Genomic DNA, 26,815 nt, shown 5'->3' with positions numbered 1-26,815 from the left:
TTTGTTTCCTCTGTTTAATCACTTTGCATTTTGATAAATGATCTATTTTTTTTAAAGCATTCTTACTTTACACCTGCATAAAACATTTGCACAAAATTACATATACATACTTGTGTCCTAATCCTAATAAGCTATAAATGAATTCACTGCATATATAAACATATAGGATCTCTGGAATGTGTTTCAGACACTAAAAGAGTTGATTTGGGTGCGTTTAAACCTGCATTCAAAACGAGACAGTCAATTAGATTAGACTTTTTTTGTAAACCATAGATGCATTTGTTGAATATCGGCAAAGTGAGGCTGTGACCTAAAATTCCTAGCAACAAGTCGAGGTCATCCTGTAACTACACTGGAAAAAATGCTGACTGCGTACTTTGAAGAATGAAAAGCTGCAAGCTTAGAAAATTAGAAACAGACCTAATGCATAAAAACTGCAGTTTGACCCCCACTGTTTACAACGTAATAAACTAAGGCAGCAAGAGTCCCAGTCTAAGTCTTTTTCCAAGCATTATCTTGTGGATCTGGAAATATGCAACAAGTGTTGACATTCTTAAAACATTTTGTTTCCCAAGAGATAATGCATTAAAAAGTTAACAGATGTCTCCTGCTTTTCATATAAAGACCAGGCCCAGGCATTTTAAATTAAACGTAACATACAGGGCCAGAAAAAAGATCAGTATAAGTGTACAACATGGGAGCAGAAGCAGGTTGCGCAAGACATTTCTCTCATTATCATTACTTGTATTACCCTTTTCTAAAGGGTTCAAAAATATTCCGTAGGAGCGACACAGTAATGTCGAGGAGAAAGACAGATACAGCCATAGCTAGGGTTATAAATGTTTAACCAATGGGCAGTCCCAAAACCCATTGAAAACAATGCATTTTGAGCCCGTACATGTACGGGCTTTGTCATTAAGGGGTTAAGTTCACATTTATGGTGCACCACAAAGACACCATTCTAGTATTGTTATGGGGGTTCTTATCACTCAACATCATTAAGTGCCAGTGTTGTATAGATCAGTATTAGTAAGACTTTCAGTTGCGGTTTGCATTGTATCTCACAACAAAGGGAGTTAACAAAATATAGGGTTTTCCTACTGAAATGGAAGATCAGCTATCTCAGAGTGCTTCCTGTTTTTAGTTTTTTGAGGAAGTTCTGCGCTTTGTCATGATTTTTGCAGACTCAGCTCGCTGTGTTTCCATTATACCTTGTGACCCCTTCCTCAGAAATTCATGCAGACCAGTCTATAGGCACGCCTCACAGGTTCGCATTTATTTATCACATTTGATCTTGTTTAGACCTTTCGTAATTCTTTGTGTCCCCTGATCACAGCTACTAAGCCGCTGGTGGAATCCTTAACACATTTTCAGCTTAAGGTACAATAATGTACTTTAACACTGAAGAATTTATTTTTTTACAATAAAACTTCCGCTGCCTGCAGGCCGCCATTGTAGAGTTGTGATATTTTCACTGGCTTTTCCTGCCCATGCACCACATGGGTTCTGAGCATTTACACAAAGCTTAATGAAGTCCTGGTTGCACAATAAAACACATCCCTCTATTTTATTTTTTTTATTATAAATCTGGGTATTTGGGCTACTAAGAATGAGACTCTCGTTCAAACAAGCAGTATGACTTTTTGCTACTGGAAGCCCAGGTTGTTAAGTGATGCACTAATTTTGAAGTCCTGCTTACCTACTGCGTAATAAGATGGTGCTATATCATTATTATTATCTTTTTGTAGCTGTGTGAAAACATTACATAAAAACAGACTGTTTACTAAAAAAAACACCTATTTATTAATGCAATAATAATAAAAATATAATCATTCGGCTGGCATTCCCCTTTAAGTAGTAAGAACCCCTACTCACAAATATGCCCATGGATCACCCAAGCTCTGACCACATTAAGCACACAAACATGATTCCAGATGAGCAGCGTCTTCTACATCACATGTGACGAGGGATTAAAAAACCATAGCAACAGAGAAGGATAAGAAATCGGATGTGTTCTGTAAGGTTGGATCATCTACTGCCTTCCCGAAACAGAGTGTATCATAATTCAAGACCTTAACATCAGATCATACATTAAACAGCTTGCTTACAAAATGTCCCCTGGAAGTGAATTATTTTAAAGATTTAGTTTCCTCCATTAAACCAGATTGCTGTGCAGTGTTAACAAACGTAGACAATCCATACTTCAACTACGTGCCGACATTGAAAGTAACGATGCCATAACATCCTAAAAAGTGCTTCACAGTAAGAAAATTAATTTATGTTATTTCTGAAAAGCTAATTGGTACTCACCCTTAAATTTGGATCTAATATTTGCCAGCTCTTTGTTTATCCTTTTTATCTCAGCTTCTTTGCTTTTGCCTGGAAAACAAAAAAGTATTCAGAACGCGCTTCACCGTGCAGCCTTTAAATTACTTTTAAACAGTGTAGTAAAGCACTCAGGTCATCATACTAATGGCAACAGTACCATTTCACAGACAGCAAGCTTATATCTATAAATTATCCAAGCTATTTGGCTAGCAAATGTATAGATGAAATGTGAACTTGACTTAATCTCTCAGGCCGGTGGCACTGACTACAAATATAGTCACAAGTGATGGGCCCATCCTCTCCACAGTAACAGCACATTCTGTAACACAGCAGAGAGGATCCCATACCTGGGAGTAGAAGTAGCTAAGACCTTTGTAAGGTATATATTTGTATCCATACACATTCTAGCACAGTGTATAGGTTAAGTGCTACATGGTAGACAGCAAGCAGTATGTTTGTGGAAGTTTTCCTCTAATCACCAAAAGGTGGACTTTGTGACTTAAAATGCAGGAGACAATGGGGTCTATTCCCTAACCTGTCTCCAATATGCGTTATGAAGGGCAAACCCGATTCAGCGTCTGCTGTAGGAGCTTGGCTGGCCCTGCATAGTGAAGTTCATGCAAGCAGTAGGATTTCTTCAGTCTTCTCATACACTGAAGCATGTATTACACAGGCCAGCTCAGCCCCTCGCTGAAGAAGCTTGCCCACGTTGGCCGTCATAATGAATACTGAAGTGAGGGACTTGAAATCACAACTCTCCTGTAGTACGTGCCATTTCTCCATCCGTACATAGATCGTATCTTCTTTAAAGGTTGTGGTTTTAGGTACAGAAAACAAAGAACAACCCACATGAAAGGAAACGTGGTCTGTTAACCCCTTAAGGACAATGGGCGGTCCCTAAACCCATTGAAAACAATGCATTTTGAGCCCGTACATGTACGGGCTTTGTCATTAAGAGGTTAAAATCTCTTAGCAGGTCTCATTTTCATATAAACGAATAAGTAGCTAGAATACTATCCATGATAACTATATATTGTACTTGTGGAATATAATGGATAAAACGCGCTTGTCAGCAATAGTTACTCTTATCAGGAAACCCTGAACTCACAAACTACAGGAACAACTACATCCGGCTGCTCTGAAAGATGGAAGTCTTGCTAGATTGTACCCAGGACGCTGTGCAGTTTGACCCTAGATAAAATAAAGCTGCCAATAGTATTTTCACTTTCTAGAATGACAAAACAACACGTAAGCACAATGCAGCGATCAGCGGGAGCAATTACACGGGAAACAGAGAAGCGAAGGTGGAGTAATGGGAACGTACATCTCATGCAAGTGTTTGCATGAGTTAACATATAAGAGAGTTGCTCCTGGGATTTGTTCCAAGCACAGACCCTGATGATGGTTACTGTTCTTTGTAAGACATTAGATCAAAGCAGCATGGACCTTACCAAAATATTACAGAACGGCAGGGACATACTAGAAGTTGATGTTCTAGATCAGAACAGTTTATGTTAAAACAAATATGGATAGAATGCACGTACTGAAACACTCTTACAGATACATACAACTTTCTCTGGATATAGGCCCAATCGAAGCAAATGGTGCTAACTGTTTACATACAAAAGTGTTATCTCTCAGTAAACATTCTGGGCAGTTAAACAGATAATTATGGGGAGTGAAATCTTGTAGACAATACACGACTATGTAGCGATTACAGAGAACACGTAAAAAAAAAAAAAAGGGCTGGTACAATTCACAGATCCTCATAAGAAATGATCCTGTTTCGCTATAGATAACTGGGAAGTCACCACGCTCTCCCAATCTGAGCGCCTGTAGATAAGGTGATCCAACCGACTAATTGAAGCAATGCCAATATATTTCACTGCTGTACACTACAGAGCAGGTGTGTACACTATAGTGGTGCGCTCACATACAAAACCTGACTACTTTATTCCAATAGCTTCAGCTGATTTGGAGATTATTTTTTTATTTTGTACTGGACAGCCAATGGGCTACTATACAAAACCATGTCCTCTTCATCCCCTGATCCAAACCTAACAGAAAGAGGTTTAATCATTACAAACTGCTTAGTAAATCCATCAGCTTGGCAGGTGGTCTAGAGTAAGGTTAGTGTTAAAGCAAAGGGGTATAGCTAAATTCACTATGAAATAAATATATATACGGTATATATCTATATTATATATATATCTATCTATATATATATATATATATATATATATACATGCGCGCTAAGTGGTTAGTGGTGCGCAAAGAATTTCTGTCTGTTCCTGATAAGACTAGCGACAAATAAGCTCCAGGTACCACATCTGCTTCGGCCAGTCTGAAGCCTTTAATCAGAAAGGTCCTTTGTTCCTTTATCTTTCATCTGACACTTGAGGACAGCTTGAGTCAGCTTAAAGCACCATACTTGGGAAAAGAGATCCATGGCCAACAAAGTCCCACCTGCAAGACAGTTGTCCACCTTTTTGCTGTCTCTTGCGGCCATGAGATCTATGGTGGATGCCCTCATCTTCTGGTAATTTGCTGAAAGACTTCCGTTTCTAGACTTAAGTCATCCCCTCTGTTCTGCATCCTTTGATGTTGTGTAGCAGGAAGCAGGGAAAGATTAACCATGCTCCAAACAGAAATTATTTTGCCTAAATGCCAGAACAAGGAAGATCCCATTATGTAGGCCACTACAGCATGATTGCCTTCTTACCTGCCCTACTGGGTAGCCTAAGGACTCCCTTTCATTCAGCTTGCTCAACAAACCTACGTAAACGGTGCTTGCAGAGTAAAACAACAAAAACATAAATATTAACAAATGCAGTCTACCTATGCTGACACAAAAGCAGTCACCTCCGGTACGTTTAACAGGACCTGTACGCATCCCCTTGGTCTTTGTTATTCCCCAAAAATGAAGACTAGAGCAATATAGGTTTTACGCAGTTTACGTGTACATTCAGCAGTGCAAATAGTTGTATTCAATATGGTGAATATTGCCGTGTTCCAGATGTGTTTTGCTGCTGCAAAACCACGCACACGGGTATAGGTCTTAGAAACATACCCTCCCGAAAATCACTAGTAAGGAGAGAGTATTGAAGAGAAGAGAAGTTCCCTTGTGCTCCCAGGGCATGGAAAGGCTCTGCAGAATACCCAAATACCTGGCATTGGGAGGATTTCTTGAGCCTGGCCTAGCTGGGTTCTGCATTAGAGGTGAACCTATTGGGGCATTAAGGTTTAGCCACCATCACACCATTTGTGGTGAGGCAAGACTTGTACAAACCAGAAGACTAAAGGAAATTGCTAATGACCTGCCAAAATCCTGGCTGTATGTTTGTTGTGGATTTTTAGGCAGCTTCAAGGAAGGAGAGTGTAATTGCATTTTCTGGTCTGCTGCAGCTTTCAATCTCAGGCTCGTTGGACCAAATTTCAAATTGAGTTTATTTCTAGATACTGTTAACACATAATTGGCAGCAGCATAGACACAAAACAAGGAAAACACAGAAGGCACGTGAACACTAAAGCACACAAAAGGTTTCATGATGTAACTGCACATTTGCGTTTATAGCAGGATCTACTACTGAAGGTACAGTCTGATTATATTTTAAAACAATGAAGTTAAACAGGTCAGGGGATGTTTTTCACAAAATGTTAAACATCTCAACGGACGATTACTTACATTTTTTTTCCAAGTTCTGTAGCGTTCTGTAGCGAGAACACTGCAAGATCTCAAGCATTATTTCCATGATTTTTATGGATTTAAATAAAAATGCTTTATTGATTGGAGATATACTGAAACCTCTTAATTTGTGTTTTTATAAGTATTTAACTCAATTGTCACAGGGCATTTTAAACATTGTTACCAATTTATAATGACGAGTAGGAATAGTTTCGTAGAACAGCAGCACTGTATCATGCAGCGTGGTATGTTTCAGCCCTGTTCAAGGAATCATTGGCCTGTACTTATTGTGGAACAGGGTCACTATGCTGTCCCCAGAGTTTGGAAATATTTTTAACTAACTTTCAGATCAATGGAGTTCTTAGAATAGACGAGAAAACAAACCAATCCATGGATCCCTCTGGATATGGTTACCTAAAGCCCGCCACCCACAAGGTATACAATTTGGGACATGTCTTCTAGGCACGTATGTCTTTTTTGTCTTGTAATTATTCCAGTACAATTTAGATGGAAAAGTATACATTTGCAGTGGGGTGTTACACCTTAATACACGCATTTTAAAACCTTGTTCCTTACAAATGACCTATACTGACACTTATAAGATGGCCTCTAGACATTCCTGACATCCCTACTGCTAAGGCGTCAGTAAAATCTTCTTGGTACTTTTTTCCTGGTTTCTGTTATTATAAGTAACAAATCTGGGAAATAAAAGAGTAAAGGACGGCAAATATACATAGGAATCAAAAACTAGTCACCCTGATTGAAGGTGCTAGGACAAAGCTATTGAGGGTAGGGCTGAGATAACGGAATGCACCACATCTTGGTGTGTATCATTGCAATGAGAAACGCCACATCCCTCAATGCTCCAGAAAAATTGTGGCAACATCCTAGGGAAGAAACACACATTGTAAGGAAATTGAGTAACTAAGGAGGTCAACCACTTTCTTGCTGACAATTAAACAGTCTATAGGGGTTGAGACGTGGTGCTGAGGGGTCTTGCAAATGGGAGCCTCACAATACAATAAGATAAGTAGACAGTTAACATAACAGGTCTGGCAAAAAAGGACTTCGGTTTTACTTTTATTATAATTATCTTTTACTTATATAGCGCTAACAATTTATGCAGAGCTTCTTACAATAAAGATATTCAAGGGGTATTCAAGACGAGAATTGACAAACTAAGACAAAACGATACATTATGTGGAGAGAACCCTGCTCGCAAGCTTACAATCTACAGTAGCTTACTGTTCTACTAAGTACACATAGATATCAAAATATATATTATGATACATATTACAGCTATATTAAATCTATACTGCATTTAACAGCAAAATTTAGACTTTATATATGTGTAATATATATATATATATATATATATATATATATATATATATATATATATATGAAAAATACAACATACATGAAATATCTTCTACTTTATTGCAAGCGGTATTCAAACAATGGCGCACACAGTCCAACGTATTACAGCGTACACCGTCACTGGTACCCGGCATTCTGCGTCACTGCGTTCTGCCTCCTATCTGATACGCTGTAAAGTAGGACGCACCGTACTCCATTATCGAGGATCAGACTGCCTCGGTCATGGTACAGCAGACCTGGCACAGTGACCAAAGAAGCATCAGGAAAGCCACTCACCCATGTACAAACCTCTCCAGTAAGGGATTAATATCTCATCTGGCCCTTACGGGTTTTTTCATAGGTTGAATAAAACGGATGAAAAAAATAATTCAGAAATACGCATGCAAAAGCGACGGCGGATCACGAGAGCAATGTACCAATAAATTTAATTGGCTGTTTTAGTTCTGAGAATACATCATCAGCTCATATCATATTAGGCAGGACATGTGAAAAAAAATAAACTGATATACTAAGGTTTTGAAAATAATTGTCGCACTACTACACGTTTCCTATCTGTATGGAAGTTAGAGGCAGAGAGGGAATATTGTGCACGTTCAACATATTTTGCTTTTTGAATGATTTTTCAGCTGTTTTAGTGAATGCCAGTGGCACTTAACATAATTTAATTGAGTTTTCTGAGCGTATTTATGGTTTTAAAAACGACAACACAAATTACAAAATAAGCGAAACGGAAATGCAAAGATAAGATCAGTTTTACACTAGATGTAGCTAACAATTAATGGTGAGAACATGAGGATATGACTGGCATGCATGGAATTCCTTTAAAACAGATTACCCGATAAAGCAATGAGAACGTAGAACATAGACAATGACTTCAGAAGAAGAAACAAAAACATTGGAAATAAACTTAAGGTACCATAAGCATATGATGGATAAAAAAGGATAAACCCATCGCACATAAAACCACCCCTTTATATGTATTTCCGTTGGCGATGCAATACCGTTATGTCAGATGCTGTAGTTAATTTAGTCTTATTTGCTGCAAAATCCTATTTAGATATTTCAGTTCATTTGCAGCTGGAAAGGAGTTTTACAATTAAAAAATACAAAAATTCTAAGAGCGAAGCGCGTTTCACCAGCTCCTTCTTTTGTTGCCTCAGCAAAAAACGTTTTTTTTAAATAACAAATCAGTACAAACGGGGCAACCAAAGCCAAGACGGGGCAACTAAAGCCAAGACCAACCAGGCCTGGCATTTAAAACCACCGCCTTGGAAGAGATTATGCGATTATGTGTCAACATATAAAGTTATTGTGAGTCGCTGCTATCCAACTGCCTCTTTGGTTAAATAAGTAAAGGCAAACAAGCCATTAAAGGGTTATGTGGTGTGTTGACAAAAACTAATTAAAATAGCTCACATAAAAGCTTAGATTGCTATGTAAAAGGTTATGCAACTTGATTTCATTCCTCTGCTTTATTCAGACACTAAACGTGGCAGTGTCACTATGTACGAGGCAATCAATGGAATTTATAGACTTTTTATTCTAACGTTTTCCTACTGTGTCTTTATAGGATAATGTCACTGGGATCACTATAAGGCCCAGCTTAACACATCCCTGGTAATCAACATAAAGTAGATCATGCCTCAGTAAAACATAAGGGGTCATGGATGGCGAGGCTCCTGGGATTAGATCTGCACTGCTATGTATCACTATCAATGGAAAAAAGCATCATTGTTGCTTGTACAAAAGGTTATAGGCAAAAATGAAACCAACTCCTTCCAAGGAATGAAAGTAGAGAGCACCAATAGAAGAAAAAACCTGGTGCTGAGCCATTTGTGGATCTCTGTTAGAACTACTAGGTATCTTCAGCAGCGGTAGACTTTCTTTATTCCACATGACTAGAATGTTGTGACAATGTTGTGAATGTTTAACGGTTTTTGATCAAACACATAAAAGAAAGGTTGCTTGCACTATCCGTGTATATGGGTAATATCACCTGGTCTACATTAAGAGTACAACCCTTCCTAGAGCAAACAGTACATGTGTACTTCTGGTGAGGCCAACGTACTAAAAGAAAGGCATCACTCCGATGACCTGAAATATCCACAGCGTTAACTTGGTGGTCAGGCGGCCCAGAGCAATATTTTTAGGGCCTCTACAAAAAAAAAAAAACTCTTAGACAGCAATCACTGAGAACACCACTAATTGAATTGATTCATTATAATCTTGCAGGATAGCTTCCATTTGAAAATGTTCTGCAACAACCAAGGTATTTGATAGCGTGAATAAACGCGTGACCAAAAAGTCATTGGGCAACTGAAAAAATGTATCACCGGTTTCCTGGCTTTATTTAGTTACAACAGACTGGCCAAAAAGGTCCGCTTGGCAGAAGGTTTCCTAAAAAGGCTCCACAATTTGTTAAAATGACTAACATTTTGAAGTGTGTTTGAAGTTACTACAATTAAATGCCTCAGAATTGGTTACCTTAAGGGATTCGCCCTGCAACCAAATTTGTTATAGCCTCAAAACTTTGCTTTCCATGATTTGTGAATCCCAACAGATGAGCTCATAGTTACTAATCACTGTATCCTTATTACTTTGTAAAACACACACAAGATTCTACCTGAGGCCTTGAAGACGAGTAACACAAATATACCCAAAGAGGTTTGGTTTCTGTTTAAATGCTAAGCTATGTATAATTTATTATGTTTAGGAGCTGCTTATACAGTAAAACGGTTTCCAGTCTTTAATGCTTGGAGAAAGTATTAACAGTATATCATATTGCTGCTATGCAGATCCGATATGGAGAAGCACAAGCCCTTTCCACTGAAAGGCCAGAGCGACATTGGCCACTACTGGTAGATCGCCACGACATGTAAGCTTCTTTAATGGCTTGTACAGTCCAATGTGAAACCTTAATCCAAGCCTGGCAAGTATACAAGTACTTGTGTGTAGGATGAGGACGTGGCGAGTGTAAAAAGAAGAAATAACTGACTTAAATCTGGAAGCAGACATGACATAACCTTGACGGCTGGACACATCATCCCGCCCTATTGCACCCTTTTTGTATCCTCACCGCCAACCAGCTCCAGAGCATATACATCTATCTCTACATATGCTTGACTGTCTCAATATTACAAAAGGTATACATGGCAACGTGTTTGGGGCACTGTGCTGAAAGCTATATTGTCACATAAAATTTTGGATTCAAATATCTCTTCGGTTCAAACCGGCTTCTAATTTAATGATTAATAATACTAGATGTGAGGAGCGATGTCATCTAATTTAGGATTACAACATGCTTCCCAAATCAAGAAATTAAATAATACAGTATTGATGGCAAAGTATCTGTTTAGAAAAGAAAAAGATAGTACAGTCATGGCCAAATGTTTTGCGAATGACAAGTATTGGTCTTCACAAAGTTTGCTGCTTCAGTGATCTTAGATGTCCGATGTTACTATGATATACTGAAGTATAACTACAAGTATTTCATAAGTGCAAAAGGCTTTTATTGACAATTACATTAAATGTATGCAAAGAGTCAATATTTGCAGTGTTGACTCTTTGCAAGACCTCTTCAATCCGCCCTGGCGTGATGTCAAGTAACTTCTGGGCCACTTCCTGACTGAAGGCAGCCCATTCTCGCATAATCAATGCTTGGAGTTTGTCAATTTGTGGGTTTTTATTTGTCCACCCACCTCTTGAGGACTGACCACAAATTCTCAATGGGATTAAAGTCTAGGGAGTTTCCTGGCCATGGACCCAAAATCTAGATGTTTTGTCCCCCAATCCACTTAGTTATCGCTTTTGCCTTATGGCAAGGTGCTCCATCATGCTGGAAAAGCCATTGTTCATCACCAAACTGTTCTTAGATGGTTGGGAAAAGTTGCTCTTGAAGGATGTATTAGTAGTATTCTTTATTCATGACTGTGTTCTTAGGCAAAATTGGGAGGGAGCCCACTCCCTTGGTTGAGAAGCAACCCCACACATGAATGGTCTCAGGATGCTTTACTGTTGGAATGACACAGGACTGATATCAGCGCTCACCTTGTCTTCTCCGGATAAGCTTTTTTTCCTGATGCCCCAAACAATCGGAAAGCAGTCCAATCCCTGTACCTTTTGCAGAACATCAGTCTGTCCCTGATGTTTTTCCTGGAGAGAAGTGGCTTCTTTGCCGCCCTTTTACACCAGGCAATCCTCCAAAAGTCTTTGCCTCACTGTCCGTACAGATGCACTCACACCTGCCTGCTGCCATTCCTGAGAAAGCTCTGCAGTGGTGGCACCTCCCGATCCCGCAGCTGAATCAACTTTAGGAGATGGTCCTGGCGCTTGCTGGATTTTCTTGGGGGCCCGACACATTCTTCACAACAATTGAACCTCTCTCCTTGAAGTTCTTTTTCTGGATGTCTGGTGGAAGAGTGTTTATCTAGTGCCCCTCCAGAGCAAGAAGATGCTCTTATACACAGAAGGAAGTGAGACACATGGAAGACGTTTCCTGGCCCACACAATTTTGAATAATTTAGACTGGGAATATAATGTTTAGGTAAAAAGCAAATAACTACCAATTAGTATAACCAAATCAAACAGAAGCGTTGAGGCAAACATTTCCCATAGTCAAGTTGTTGGAGAACACAAAAGCTGTCTCAAAAACATGACTGCCTCCTTTAAAATAATAGAATGTGAAATGTTCTGTGGGCCACAATAAATTCCTATTTGTGTTACAACAGCATGAAGGAAAGTGTACCAAGGACATAGATGGACTGCTACAAAGAAAGTACACAGAAAGAGCTTCCCACTCAACCAATAAGGACACTCATGGAGCATTTATGTAGTTCAAAATTACATGCATTAAATTAAGCATCAGGAACATGCCACAGAACCACACTGAAAAATCAAGGGTAGCGATCTCTTGAAATCACCACCCTTAATTATATCATCTTTGTGCCAAAATGCAGGGGTGATCTGAGCTTCTTTGGTACGCATTTCTGTTTTTTAATCATTGATTCAATGTTTTTTCCAAATATTCTTTATGAGCGTCTTTGATATTTTGCGTTCGGCACTTCCCACTGGTTTACTTGATCCATCGGTTGACCCTGATCGCCAACTGTTTTAAGAGCAGATACATGCTTGTGCATAAGTAGACCAGCCAGAGGTCTTGCTTTTAACTTTGTAAACTAGTAAACTAGTAAAAAAAACCTTGACAGCTCAGAAAGAGTTCACTCTACTCACAGATCTTCATAAATACATAAAACTGGTTAAAGTACTGTATGTTTAGCCACTAACAGTACTGATGTGATTCTTTATATTTTTACACATACTATAAACATTCACAGGTAATGCTCAAAACAAAATTGTAAACGTGAGAAAAAAATCTGGTACATACAAGCAACTCGAGTACCATACTAGGCATGCATATTTTAACCATAATTTTAAGGCATTATTCACAATTGACGGAGTATATTTATATTTTAATTACACCTTTCTTCCTTGCAATGCTAAATCAATTACATGGAGTGAAATTGAATCTTATCAAAAAGGCTGTAAAAAGCCCAATTCAAATCAAGGTAAATTTACTTGGTTTTCCCAGCTTGTGGCTTTTACCTGTAATCTTCAGCTATACTGAACAAAACGCTTAAAAAGGGACTGTATCGACCCTTTACATTTTCATGGTGCCTTCTTGTTCCCCCCTCCCCCAATGCACTTTTGACCACTCTCCCAGCTATTTTCCATGCAGGACATGTGTTTGGTTGAAAACCTTTCCGTGCTCAAGACTTACTACCAGCCAGCACTGACTCTCCGGATGTTGTGTGTCGGGGTCTTTTTGATTTCAATGGGAGAGCTTTACTGCCACTGATTGGCTACTTGAAGCAACCAATCAGTTGGACTGTTAGACCACCAAATAAGTGGGCAGCTGCAATGCTACCTCAGGTATGTGCTTTTGTTCCCCATTTCTGAAGAATGCATGTCAAAGGGACTGTTTAGTGTCCCTTACACCCTCACTATAAAGACTGCATATTAAAGCACGCTGTAACCATCTGTGAGTACTTTAATATGCATTCTTCCAAAACAAGAATACAAATAAGGCTCTTACGAGACCTATCATTTGCAGTCCTGCTGCAGCAGCTGCCCCCCAAGTCCATGATCCAACATTCCAAGGGAACTGATTCGCTGCTTGTGGCAGGAAAGTGTTCCCACTGCAATCAATAGCAGCACTTTCCACACATGTGCACGGGGGTCTGAACAGACCTCTTCACGCAGCATTTGCAAAGCCAGCGCCGGAGTTGATTGGAGGCCAGCATATCACATGCAGGGAGATGCGTACGGCCGAGCACATTCAGGGCATTTAGCTGAGAGGTGGAGGAAATGGGCAACCGTGCACGGGAGGATTCTACAGAATTAATGCCCCAATGCATTTCCAAAAGGAAAGGGATAACACAGCTATCATATACATTAAGATGGCTCGAGAGTCCCTTTAACGTACATGTAGACGAGACTTTCTTCAACCTGAGATTATACTGAACGTTATATTACATTTGCACCCTAAAAACTAAATTGATTCCCTCTCGGTAAGTGTCTCTCGAGTAGACCTCAACATTATGTATCCTATACAGTACAAATTCAATTCTCAGTTCATCAGGAAGTTTATACATCACCAAGATCCCTATATTCGCCACTGCAGTATCTGCTATTGCTGCGTTTGCCACCATGGAATACATTAACTTCCCCGCACAGGAGATTATACGTATTTTCCCAATCCTGCCATATCTGATATACAGAACAGCAGGCAGATCCTCTATCCTGCATTCACTAACGGTGACTCTTTGCTCTGATGTCTTCACAGCCAAAACTATCAGTTTATAATGGAGATCTAGAGCCACCATCTTAAGGCAAGGCAGATACAGTTATCTATTGCCTGCAAACACATCCATTTATGTTACTAAATGTAGCAAATTTGATGTGATCTGAATTACATGCTCTACATACCACTAATATACCACCTTAGGACAGGGTAACTGGCCAATATATATAAATCCCCTTTATTCTCCTAATTGTCCCAATTATATATTTTGTTATAATTATGTATCTAATGCTGGTTTACAGAATTTATCCTCGGGCACAATCTGATCTTAAAAGCCCCCTTTTAACTTTTACGTATTTACTGCCACTAAGCTATAGTAATGGCTGTATGAATCTGCCCATTATAGCATTTACCCCTGGGCTCCAAATGGACTCGCCCATGTTTCTAACGAGATACCAATTGCCTCTATTGACAAGAAATAAGCGAAAGGCCACTGCCAATTACATTTACCCCTGAGTACAAAAATATAATAATACCGCACTCAGGTATTACCCTCTGTTCCCGTGTACCGGCTCGGATACTCACAGTTCCTGATATCCGATATGAACACAGCCAGGCCCCGCATCCCATCTCCCTTAGATACGGCAGGCATCTTTCCCGCAAGCGAGGGGGCGACGCCCGGATTTACGAGATAACTCTACTATCCACCGGCACCCAGCTCGGGTGGGCCTGTCCGTACAGCCCGCTGTTCAGCCCGGCCGGGAGCCTGGGGAGGAACGCACCGGGGTTTTCAGTCTATGAGTCTCTTCCTCAGCCCGGCGCGCCCCCGATTCCTCTAGCTCACTCCCACTCTCACAGATAGACACGAGAGCGCGCCCTGGGCCTGGTAGGAAGCGCGTGCGCGCAATAAGATCAGAGGTGACCTGGGCGGAAAATAGAATTATAGTGGAAATAAGTAAAGGGGACGTAAAGAGTAGGGAACCTAGTAACTCATAAAAGACAGCAGGAGGAAGCGCGGGCACGTTACAGGAGCGGACCGAGAGCTCAGAGTTCAGGTTCCCGCCTCCTTTGCGAAGATTGTGGGCGGAGTCTCATTGACAGGTGTCAGTCGTAAAGCTGCTGTGAGGGAATGTCACTGAGACGCATTTGATTAAGATGGGGTATGTTGAAATTGATCAAATACTTGGTGTTATTAGAAGCCAATGACCCCAGCCCAACCTTCAGCGGAGACTGGGCCACTGAGAGCATCAGTAGCCGATTGCAGACATGGCTACCCGTACAGAAATGTGGGTAGCTGCTCCAAATAAATCATCAGATTATAATTTGTTCAAGTAAATAATTTACATTAGACATAAATAATTATGTGAGGGCTTGCAAATGCACTTCTTGTCAAGCCTTAAGTTTGTCATGCCCTAGCAGTGTGGGCAGTATAAGATTAGAGGTGGGCAAGCAGACCAGTAGCCAGCTGGGCTGAGCCAGGCTACATTTTGGATATATCAATCACAAATGACTTGTGATACCATGCAAAGTTCACTCTGTTCTTGGGGCTTAAGAGAAAGCTGGACGTGTTTTTAAAAAATAATACATCATTTTATGCATGCTTGTTTATGGGATTTAACCCCTTAATGACAATCGCCGGTTCTGGCACGTCTTGCACTAACATCCGGTTAATGACAATTGACGTTCCAAGACCGTCTTGGCTTTAAACGTGTATCACTTTCTGCACCCAAACGGTGCCGCTGTAATGCCTCGATAGTAAGGCATTCAGCAACACTGAGATCGGCTCCAGGGGCCATGTCAGGCCCCTTCCTGGGGGCCCAACGTCCACCATATACAGTATGGCGGCGGACGCCTGTTTAAAAACAGTTTAGGAGACGATCGCCTCCTAAACTTCAATGGTGTCGCTGAAATGCCTCCAGACCCTCCTGAGAATCTGGCTCCACTTGCAGGTTGAATACAGGTACTGCATTCAACTATGCAAGTCAATGGAACCCAGCTTTCTAATCACAATGTGATTAGTAAAATAAATGAGAAAGAAAAAAAATGGTAACATGTAAAAATAATTTTCCACTGATGTCACCATCAGGGGAACCTTCTAGTTCCAAATTTATTTATTTTTTTAAAAAGGCCCCCCTCCCCAAAAAAAAATATATATATATAAAAAAATATGAGCAAGTCCTAAAATTAGTGCTTTATCTTAAAGGAATTCTTGCATGGAAAGAGCTGAAATACTGGCATGTTAAATGCCCATGGGGTGTCTACTTTAAAAAAAATGTATGATTTGATGGGGTAAATTGAATTGGCCAGGTTCAACAATGTCCCAATTAACACCGGGGGAAAGATGACCATATGGCTAATTTCCAGTTTGAAAAATGCACACGTCCCAAATGTGTCTTTCAGCCCCCAAGCAACCCAACAAACCCATGCAAGGGGGTATCACTGTACTCTGGAGATGTTGCTGAACACATATTGGGGTGTTGTGTGACAGTGACAAATACCAGGAGCTGTAAATTCATACCTAAAGTACAACTTGTGTGGAAAAAATACACACAAAAAATACTACTGCTAACTTTGGCTGGTGGTAAAATAAGTGCATGGAAAGAGTTAAAATACCAGCATTTGAAATACCCTGGGGTGTCTAGTTTTAAAAAAATATATGGTTTTATTGGGCGCATTGAATTGGCCAGGGTCAATGATGTACCAAATAAGGCATAGGCACAGGATCACAAAATAAAGTTCAACATTGAAAAATGCACATGCCCAAATGTGGCCATTTTGCCCCAAAACAGCCATACATGGGGGTATCACTGTACTCAGATGTTACTGAACACATATAGGGGTGTTGTGTGACATACACCAGGAGCTATAAATTCATACATGAAGTAAAATGTGTGTGGAAAAAAAAAGCAAAACAATGACTACCACAAAGTCTGACAGACTGGAGGTAGACTTAGTGCATGCAGAGTTAAAATAGTAACATTTGAAATACCATGGGGTACCCAATGGCCAGCTTTAAAGATACCCGAAATACCACATGGGGGAAGAATTACCAGATTTGGAAAAAATGGTTTTAAAATAGCAAAACGCTACTTGTACTTATTGCCCCATAATGTGCAAAAAAACCCATAAAAACATTGGGTATTTCTAAACTCAGGACACATAGTAGAATCTATTTAGCAGTTCTTTTCAGTAGCTTTTATAGATGAGTAAAAGATTTTTCAAGTAAAAGTCAGAAAAAGTCATTGTTTTCTCAATTTGTCACCATATTTTATATTTTTAATGGTAAATGATATGATACAATCAAAACAATGACATCTAAAGAAAGCACTTCTTGTCCTGAAAAAACAATATATAACTTGTGTGGGTTCGGTAAACGAGAAAGAAGATAAACATGAGCACCGCAGAAATGTTAAAACAGCCTTTGTCACAAAGTGTACAAAAAATAAAATCAGCCTTTGTCATGAAGGGGTTAAGCATCTCAGGTGATATGTATTTGTGTAATAAGGGAGGGTTTGGCCTGAAAAGAAGAACACCCTATGTCAAGGTGTGCATAATTATTAGGCAGCATCATTTTATCAGGCAAAATGGGCAGAAAAATAGATTTAGCCAACCCTGAAAGGTAAAAAATTGTAAAAAGCCTTTCAGAGGGATGCATGATATTGGGGCATGATCATAGAACCATGAAATGTTTTGTTGCAGTCAACAGGGTCACAAGAAACAGCAAATTAACTGACAGAGATTTAAGAAGAATCAAACATGAAGCTACCAGAAACCCATTGTTATTATTATTTATTGTTTATATAGCTCCATCAATCCTCCAGTGGTGTCATGTTCCAGAACTGCAACCTACCTGGAGTGTCCAGAAGTACAAGGTGTTCAGTGCTCAGAGACATGGCCACGGTACAGAAGGCTGAAACCCGCCACTGGAGAAGACCGTATTTGCTTGATTATAAAACATCACCCTAAAATTGCAGGGAACCTGGATCCTCCTGCCAGAGAGGAGGATCCAGATCCCCTGCAGTGCTTCAGGGGATTCTTCTCTCTGGCAGCCGGTGAACGTATGCGCGCAGACAACCTCTGCAGCTACCCAGAATTTCCGCAGGGGCTTCTATGACGGAACACCGGAATGTCATGTCACGTTGGTGCTAGGCCATAGAACCCCCAGCAGAAGTGCTGGGGAGCAATGGAGGATTTCTGCACGCATCATGCAGACGTTCACCGGCCACCAGAGAGAAGAATCCAGGTCCCCTGCACCGCTGCAGGGGATCTGGATCTTAGACTTGTAGTCAGACTTCTATTTGAGGTCCAATTATAAGACTACCTCAAAAACCCTAATCTTCTATTTGAGCAAATACGGTAAGTTGAAATGTCAAGACTGCGCCAAGAAATGTCAAACGTTTTATGGACTGATCAGATTGTCTCTTGACGGACGAGATGGATGGGCCCGTGGCTGGATCAGTAACGGCCACAGAGCTTCCCCTTGACTCCAGCAAGGTGGAAGAGGGGTACTGGTATGGTATTAGCAAAGATGAGCTAGTTGGACCTTTTCGGGTTGAAGATGGACTCAAATACAACTTCCAAACCTTTGGATTGATGGCGAGCGCTATAGTTGTTCAATAATAAAATTAATCATCAAAAATACAACTTGCCTAATAATTGCACACACACAGTGTACAGTAAGTAGAAGAAAGGAAGAGAAAAAAAATGAATACTTTTTATATAGGCTGCTAGAACACCTTATTGGAAATCTGGTAGATGTTAGCCCTAAAGATCAGTAAAGTTTTTATCCAGTTTAGGTACAAAATTATAAAATTAAAATGTTGATATCTATGTGAATTCTTTAATTTATGTGTGTATATGCCTTTTGCTTGCTGTCATGTGTCAGGCAAATAAGTCCTGACTTTCACTGTGCATAAAACAAAGAATTAACCAGTTTAATTCCAATTACCGTATTATAAGACGACCCCCCAAATCTGAATATTAATTTAGGAAAAAAAGAAAAAGCCTGGATATAAGACGACCCTATAGGAAAAGAGTTTTACCAGTAAATGTTAATTCATGTAAACTATTGTTTTGTTAATAAAAGCTATGATTGAGAAAAATATTTTGGTTTTATTTCCTTCAATGTTCCAACCTGCCCCCTATATACCCCCTATATGCCACTGTGCCCCATGATATGCCTTTTAACCCTATTTGCCACTGTGCCCCATGATATGCCTTTTGACCCCCTATGTGCCACTCTGCCTCCAGAAATGCCTTATTCCCCTATATGTCACTCTGGCATTAAGGGGGTTAAAAGGCATATTATGGGGCACAGTGGCATATAGGGAGGTTTAAGGAAATTCAGGAGGCAGAGTGGCGTATAGAGAGTTAAAAAGGCATTTCTGGAGGCAGAGTTGCATTAAGGGGGTTAAAAGGCATTTCATAGAACACTCTGCCTCCAGAAATGCCTTATGCCCCCCATTTAACACTCCCCCGCCCCCCAAAACTTACCGGTGCTTCTGACTCCCCTGTCATGCAGCCGGGGCAGCGTGTAGATGTCTACGCGATTCGCGTCGACAAGTTACGCTGCAGCCTGAAGGAGGTGTGGCTAGCAGCGGGGGTTGTCTGTGTCCATCGCGCAGACCTTCCCCGACTATCAGAGAGAATTCCCCGCACCGGAATTGTCTTATAATGGAGCAAATACGGTAATTTTATTTTAGTGTGTGTGTTGGACAGGGCTAGAAACTGCTAGCACTAAAGAGTACCTCCAGAGTACAGGTTGCACCTGAAATCTAAGGATAATAAAGTACGTAGCATATACTGCAGGTTGTAATTCACATTTTAAGAAGAACAAAGGAAAACTAAGCTGCACATAGGATTTTCCCATAAATGTAACTATACCAAAATTCTAAAAACTGTGCCCTGAGCCGCATTATTAAATCAATGCATTATATATAGGATATGTTTCACAAACAAATCAGAGGGACTTGTGCTTCTTTAAATGTGCAGGTTAATCCCTAAATAAAGGTGTACTTATAACGTATACTGAAAGGCAAGAATTAGCATTTCATCCATGTGGCGGAGACCCGTACTCTGACTGAGTAGCTCCGCCATAGAGATCTTCCTTGCCGCTGAAAGCTTAATTGCTCAAGGGATTAACCCTTCATATTCAATCACAAGCACAGATATATATATATATATATATACAGCAAACATGATGGGATTAAAAGGTATAATCCCATCAACCACCAGACAGTCCGGCGCCGCCATACAGTTCTATTGCCAGCAATGCCCACCTTACAGAGTCACTATTTCGTGGTGATCCCAAGGGAGCGGCATCAATCCTGAGGTACAAACGGAGAGCTCAGGGCCCAAGATGTTATGATCCAAAAAGTGCCGTGATCCGACGCCAGGACCCTGAGCGAGAGCATCGGAAAAATTCCGAGAACAGTCCGCACGGTAGCCGGGCCAGAGTTCCATAGCCGCAGCTGGGTAAACCCTGGTCCTAAAGATTGGTAATAAAACCAGGGTTCCCAAACGAGCTCCCTCTCTGTAACCGACCTGGTGTGGCAAAGGGCATCCGTAGCAACACTGTTCAAATTCTCGGCGGGCATCGCCGTGGCTCCTAGGTGCCGCACAGCTCCATGAATTTGTGGCTAGATCCCGGTCAGACACATCAAGCGTTTCCTGCCTTGAAGAGCCCCCATAGCCGGCTAGTCCATGGGAGTCTGGTTCCAGCAGAGCACAGGGTTACTTAAATATAAGAAGGGATTGGGCAGGCAGGTAAGGATTCTCCTCAGAAATCCACCAGTGCTCCCCTCCCAAAAACAGCAAGTACATTTTCTGTTATGCCACATACTGTGACCAGGGCCGGCGCCACCTATAGGCATTCAGTAAGTGGCAAAAGGAGAGGGGTGGAGCCAGGGGGCAGCAAAATTATGTTTTGCTTAGGGTGGCAAAAATCCTTAATTAAGTTGAAAAAACCAAAGGAATCAGGTTGGATAGATCCCTGGGCAGCAGGCCTCGGACAGTACAAGAAAATGTATTGTGCCTAAAATTAATAAAACAAGAATGCCAGCACTTTTGTTATTACTGGCAATACATGCATAGGAAATTGTAGAAGTTTGGCTTTCCAGAGGTATTTATCCGAGCCATTATGGCTTTATATGAGTAGCGACAGATGGGACCCACGTCTAAAGCATTTTAGATAACTAACGGAATCCATCAGGGGAATCCCTTAGAACCTCTGATATTTGTGCTGGCTCTAGAGCAACTGGCATTGTGAAAGAACACAAAATATGGCTCTTTGCGGACGACATCCTATTGTCACTAAGTGGTCCCCAGAGAAATACCCTAAACTAAGGTGTCCTACTATAAGAATAATTCAGGCAAAAACGCAGGCCCTTCCATTCCACATACCAGTGGAAATTCTACTCAACATCAAATTACATAATGAGTTTGACTGGAAAATGAATCTTACATACCTGGGGCTACAACTATTGAAAATGTTTGAACTATTGAAAATTTGGATCAGCATAATGTTGTAGAACAATGCAAAAAAAAAAATCAGAGGCAATATGAAAGGATGGTCCAAGTACGAAATATCGTGGACTGGCAGAATAGAAACAGTGAAGATGATCATCATACCTTAATTCTTGCACATCTTCAGGGCTACTACTACCTTGCTGGTTGGCTGGCCCAAGTTATGGAATCATTTGAAAATCAGGCACTTTGGACAGATATGGAGCATGTGTGCATATACCCCTATTTCATCCAGCAACTACTCTGCTGTGACCGAATAAGCAGTTTAAGCCAATGCTAACAGGTTTGTTGGTAAGGGTTGTCACAGAACAAGGGCTGCAGAGGACTTTTAACCCCTTCAGTTGTGTTTATCTGTTTTGGTTGAGTATAATCCCACCCTTGTGTCACTCTGATCCATTGGATCTTTATTCCCCTTGCCCTGTACCTGACCGGGTCTCTGCCGTAATTCTCTAGAACTGTTTGTCGGCTAGGGTCCGCTGGAGTGCCTGCTGGACTTTTTAACTCTAAATATATCAGATGCCCCTGGCCCCACCAAGCACTCTTTTGCACAAATATACCACTGGTGGTGGGGCTCAGACGAGGGGTGGTTGGGGGAGGGAGCCCCCTTGGGATCACGCCGAAAAACGTTTGTGGTGATGGGATTATCTCCTAATCTGAAAGAATTTGGATATAAAGGTGTGTTTTTAACAATAACATATTCTTTGTTTTTCACCTCAACATGAGTTCTGTCTGATGCCTGGGGTGGGCTGCTATAATCACTTACCTCCCTTGTCAGGACAGTAAATGCGTTGCATCAGTTAGATTTCGGTCAGCTACAGCATGGCTCCATTCCAACAGAGTCCCACTTCATCTATCTACCGCTAATTCTGGGTATACCCAGTCGGGGTAGAGGACCTCCCGTCACAAGGGTAATCTAGCATGCATGCAGCACCAATTTTAGCTCTTCCCTTGACACCAGACAGTTTGTACGAACAAGGGAATTACTGGTGCAGCCAACTTCTTAAAAAACCGATGTGGAATTTTCCACACAAGTCCCCCAAACTAAGAGCCTAGTCTGTGTGCTACTTGATGTTGGAGTCCAGAACGCAGGAGTGTAATGAGACAAAAGCTGAAGGTTTGAATGTGTATATTAACCCCTTAATGACAAAGGGCTTGCAGTGCAACGTGATAACGACAAAGCCCGTACATGTACTACCGCGATCGGCGGCTTTGTAGCATCCACGATATCGAGGCATGTAGCAACACAACCCCCCTACCCCGATAGCCTTGTGATTGCTCTGAAGAGCAACCACGATTGCCATCTTGTAAATGACGTTGCCGGCATTCACAAGATGGCGTCAACAATAGAAAACCAGACCCTCTTGAGAACTCTCGAGCTCCTCCTGCAACCATGCCAGGTCAATGGAGCCCAGCTCACTAATCAGTGTGATTAGTAAAAAAAAAAAAAAAAAAAAATTTAAACATTTAAAAAAAAATTTTTTAAAAATATGGTAACATGTAAAAATGCCCCACTGTCACCAAAAAAATAAACAAAAAATTTTTTTAAGAGCAAGCCCTACAATTCTATAACTTCACAAAAATTCCCGCATGGAAAAATATTGGCATTATAAATGCCCATAGGGTGCCTATTTTTAAAAAATATATGATTTGATCGGGTGAATTGAATTGGCCAGCTTCAAATATGAGACGTGGGCATAGACTCACCAGATGTCTAAATGGCAAAAAAATACACACCTCACAAAAGGTGGCCTTTTACCTCTTAAATAACCCAACAAACCTATGCATGTGGGGTATCAATGCGCTCAGGAGATGTTACTGAATACATATTGCGGGGTGTTTGACATGGACATATACCATATACCTGAAGTGTGTGAAAAAAAATACAAATAATTTTGACTACCATAAAGTTTGACAAAGGCTAGTAGTAGAATTAGTGCATGGAAAGGGTTAAAATACCAGCATTTCAAATACCTTGGGGTGTCTAGTTTTCAAAAATATTTGATTTGATGGAGTAAATTGTATTGGCCGGCTTCAAAGATACCTGAAATTGGATATGTGGGTAGACTTTTTGACAAGTCAAGCTTCCAATTTAAAAAATGCACACCTCCCAAAAAGGGCCTTTTAGTCACCGAACAACCCCATGCTTGTGGGGTATCACAGCGCTCAGGAGATGTTGCTGAACACATATTGGGATGTTGTTTGGCACGGACATATACCAGGTGCAGTAAATTTATGCCTGGAGTACATACAATTTTTTTTTTACTACCATAAAGTTTGACAAAGGCTGATGCTAGAACTAGTGCATGGAAATGGTTAAAATACCAGCATTTGAAATACTTTGGGGTGTCTAGTTTTAAAAAATATATGGTTTGATGGGATAAATTGCATTGGCCGGCTTCAAGGATACCCGAAATACCACATGGGGCAGAATGACCAGCTTTGGGGAAAAATTGGAAATAGTCAATGAAACCCAGTTTACTGGGCTCTACCTGAAGTAGAACTTATGAAGAAAAAAACACAATATAAATTACTACCACAAAGTTTGACAAAGGCTGGTAGTAAAATTAGCACATGGCAAGTGTTAAAATTCCAGAATTTGAAATACCTTGGCATCTCTAGTTTTCAAAAATATATGGTTTGATGGAGTAAATTGAATTGCCCACCTTCAAAGATGTCTCAAATAGCTCATAGGGGCAAAATTACCAGATTTGGGGGAAAATGGTTTTGAAATAGCAAAACGCTACTTGTACTTTTTGCCCTATAACTTGAAGAAAGAAAAGCAACAAACATAACAGCATTGGGTATTTTTAAACTCAGGACAAATAGTAGAATCTATTTAGCAGGTTTAACATTAGCTTTTTTAATGCTTTTTTAAAAATTTTCCACCATATTTTATTATTTTTTTAATAGTAAATTAGATGATATGATCAAAAAATGGTATCTGAAGAAAGTAGTCCTTGTTCAATAAAAAAAAAAAAAAAAAACAATATATAACTTTTGTGGGTAGAGAGAACAACACAAGCACCACAAAAATTAAAAAACAGCCTGGTCCTTAAGGAGTTAATTACATGGACACTTCTGCATAGGACACTGATGACACTATGTGCATTAGAAAACATGACTTTGAATGGCAGGCATTGCCAGAAAGACAGTCAAATGGAGATGTACAACAAACAAAAAGAGTATTTCTCTTACCAAGGGCTTACAAAATATTTAATCTATAGATTATAAAGTAACCTTAAAATACTTAAATTCGAGCGTGGATAGGTCGGTCAGCGGTTTTCAATCAATGTCTCTCAATTGCAGATATCGTATGAAATATAAAAGGCAAAGAGAGACATCATAGTGCAAAAAAACATCACTGCATAAAATGAAAATGTTAAAACCTATACCGTCTTCAGAGCCAAATTAAAAATTTAGGGCTCATAAAAGACACATATGGACACTCTTAAGGCGGTGTCCTAGCCCCTTTCTGAGAATAATCACTCAAGATGTTCGTATTAATTTAAAAGTTTTTAAACAATTTATTAATACTTCAAATAATTAACATTTTTAAAAATAATAAAACACTTAAAATAAATAAGATACATTATGATAAAAGTGCTCAATACGTTCACTGGGACACGTTTCGTCAGTCCATGTCTTCCTCAGCTAGTGCAATGAGCTTCCATCATCAGTATTGTCTTTTTATACTAAAATCCAGTCCAAACTCTTAAAATTCTCAATAGTCCACAGCAGCTGTTTTTTGTTTTCTGTGTCCATATATGGACATACCATTTCCTGTATGGCGCAATATTGTTATATAAAAAAATGTTTTTAAAGTTTAAAAACGTTTTTCGCTTTTTGGTATTCGGAACAGTAGCCGATACTCAATAACCACATTTTCGTTAAAGCATCATACTTCTTAAAAGATATTTAACAAATAGTTGAAGTATATACAATATACAAGTACACTACAATAGAAGCATAGTAAATATATAAAGGACCATTTAAACGTACTGGAGGATTTCATAAAAACTAGCATTTTCATTGAAAAGTCAAGTATAAAAATTCAATAATCAGGAGAATTGAATAAAAAACATTCTTTCATAAAATACATTATTAGATAAAATGGCACAACTCAAAATCTGCATTTAAAAAAGAGTTGGTTGAAGTGTGTTAGAATTATAAATAAAACGCATTAAATTATGATTAAAATCTCCACCTCTTTTATGTTTGTATGACCTTTTTTAGGCTAAAAAGGTCAAACCCTTGGGATCACACTTTTGTTTAAAAATGCGTATGTTCCGGATATGTTCCTGTATCCTTTGATTAAGCAGTCTAGTTGTTCTACCTATATACTTTAATCCGCATGGGCATATTAAAAGATAAATTACATTTTTGGTAAAACAGGTTAAAAGATCTTTGATTTTAAAAAACTTTTCTTCCCATATCCACATCTAGTATAATCCTCTTTTTGCTACCAGTATTTTTACAGTTTAGGTAGTTTCCACATCCGTGGAAACCTTTAGTTATATTAAATGGGTTAGTTCCTTTTGTTTGATCTTGTACTTCCTCTTTAAAATCACTTTTTACTAAAACCTGCTTTAAATTCTTTGCCCCTCTCCATACAAAATTGGATTTATCTGGTAAAAAACATCTTTAAAATTGGATCCCTTTGTAAAACGAAGACAGAAAGAGAAGCACTAAAACAGTTGAAAGAAGATGCTGACATTGTCATCAAACCAGCAGACAAAGGTGGAAGACTGGTGATTATGTCCACATCCCAATATGAGAAAGAAGCAAGGAGACTTTTGGGAGATGCAAATATGTACAAAATATTAATGGCAGACCCAATTTTAGAAATAAAGACAACATTTTATGATTTTTTTTTTAGAAAAAGGTCAAAAGTCTTAGGTTGTCAGGGTCCACTTTTCGCTGTCTGAACCATGGCTGAATCATACTGCAGGCATATCATCTGCTACCACTAGTGGCCACCCTCCTCCCTCTGGAGTGCTCAGAAGCCCACTATCAGGTACGGCTGCACCTAAGTACCTGAGTGAAGCCCTGCCTTTATAAGACCTGCCCTTCAGTCAGGGCCTTGGCATTGACGTTTAAGG

At 39.9% G+C, this 26,815-nt stretch overlaps 1 protein-coding gene across 4 annotated transcripts in view; it reads right to left on the bottom strand.

The window, feature by feature from the left end:
• The window catches only part of AP2A2 (adaptor related protein complex 2 subunit alpha 2), a 41,734-nt gene extending 26,514 nt beyond the window's left edge, over window positions 1–15,220 (bottom strand). The window contains exons 1-2 of one of the 4 annotated variants that reach the window (XM_053448611.1): window positions 14,778–15,220; window positions 2,311–2,379 (exon numbers count right to left, since the gene is read on the bottom strand). In XM_053448611.1, coding sequence (XP_053304586.1) covers window positions 2,311–2,379; window positions 14,778–14,844 — 136 coding nt within the window. In that variant the 5' untranslated portion in view covers window positions 14,845–15,220. The remainder of the gene's footprint in view (window positions 1–2,310; window positions 2,380–14,777) is intronic. The other 3 variants (XM_053448612.1, XM_053448613.1, XM_053448615.1) reach the window with 3 other exon arrangements.
• Between the last annotated feature and the right edge of the window lie 11,595 nt (window positions 15,221–26,815).

This window comes from Spea bombifrons, chromosome 10, assembly GCF_027358695.1.
Source record: "Spea bombifrons isolate aSpeBom1 chromosome 10, aSpeBom1.2.pri, whole genome shotgun sequence".
NCBI classification, from domain to species: domain Eukaryota; kingdom Metazoa; phylum Chordata; class Amphibia; order Anura; family Pelobatidae; genus Spea; species Spea bombifrons.
The sequence above is the reverse complement of the archived record's forward strand: the minus strand, read 5'-3'. Positions and strand labels throughout refer to the sequence as shown.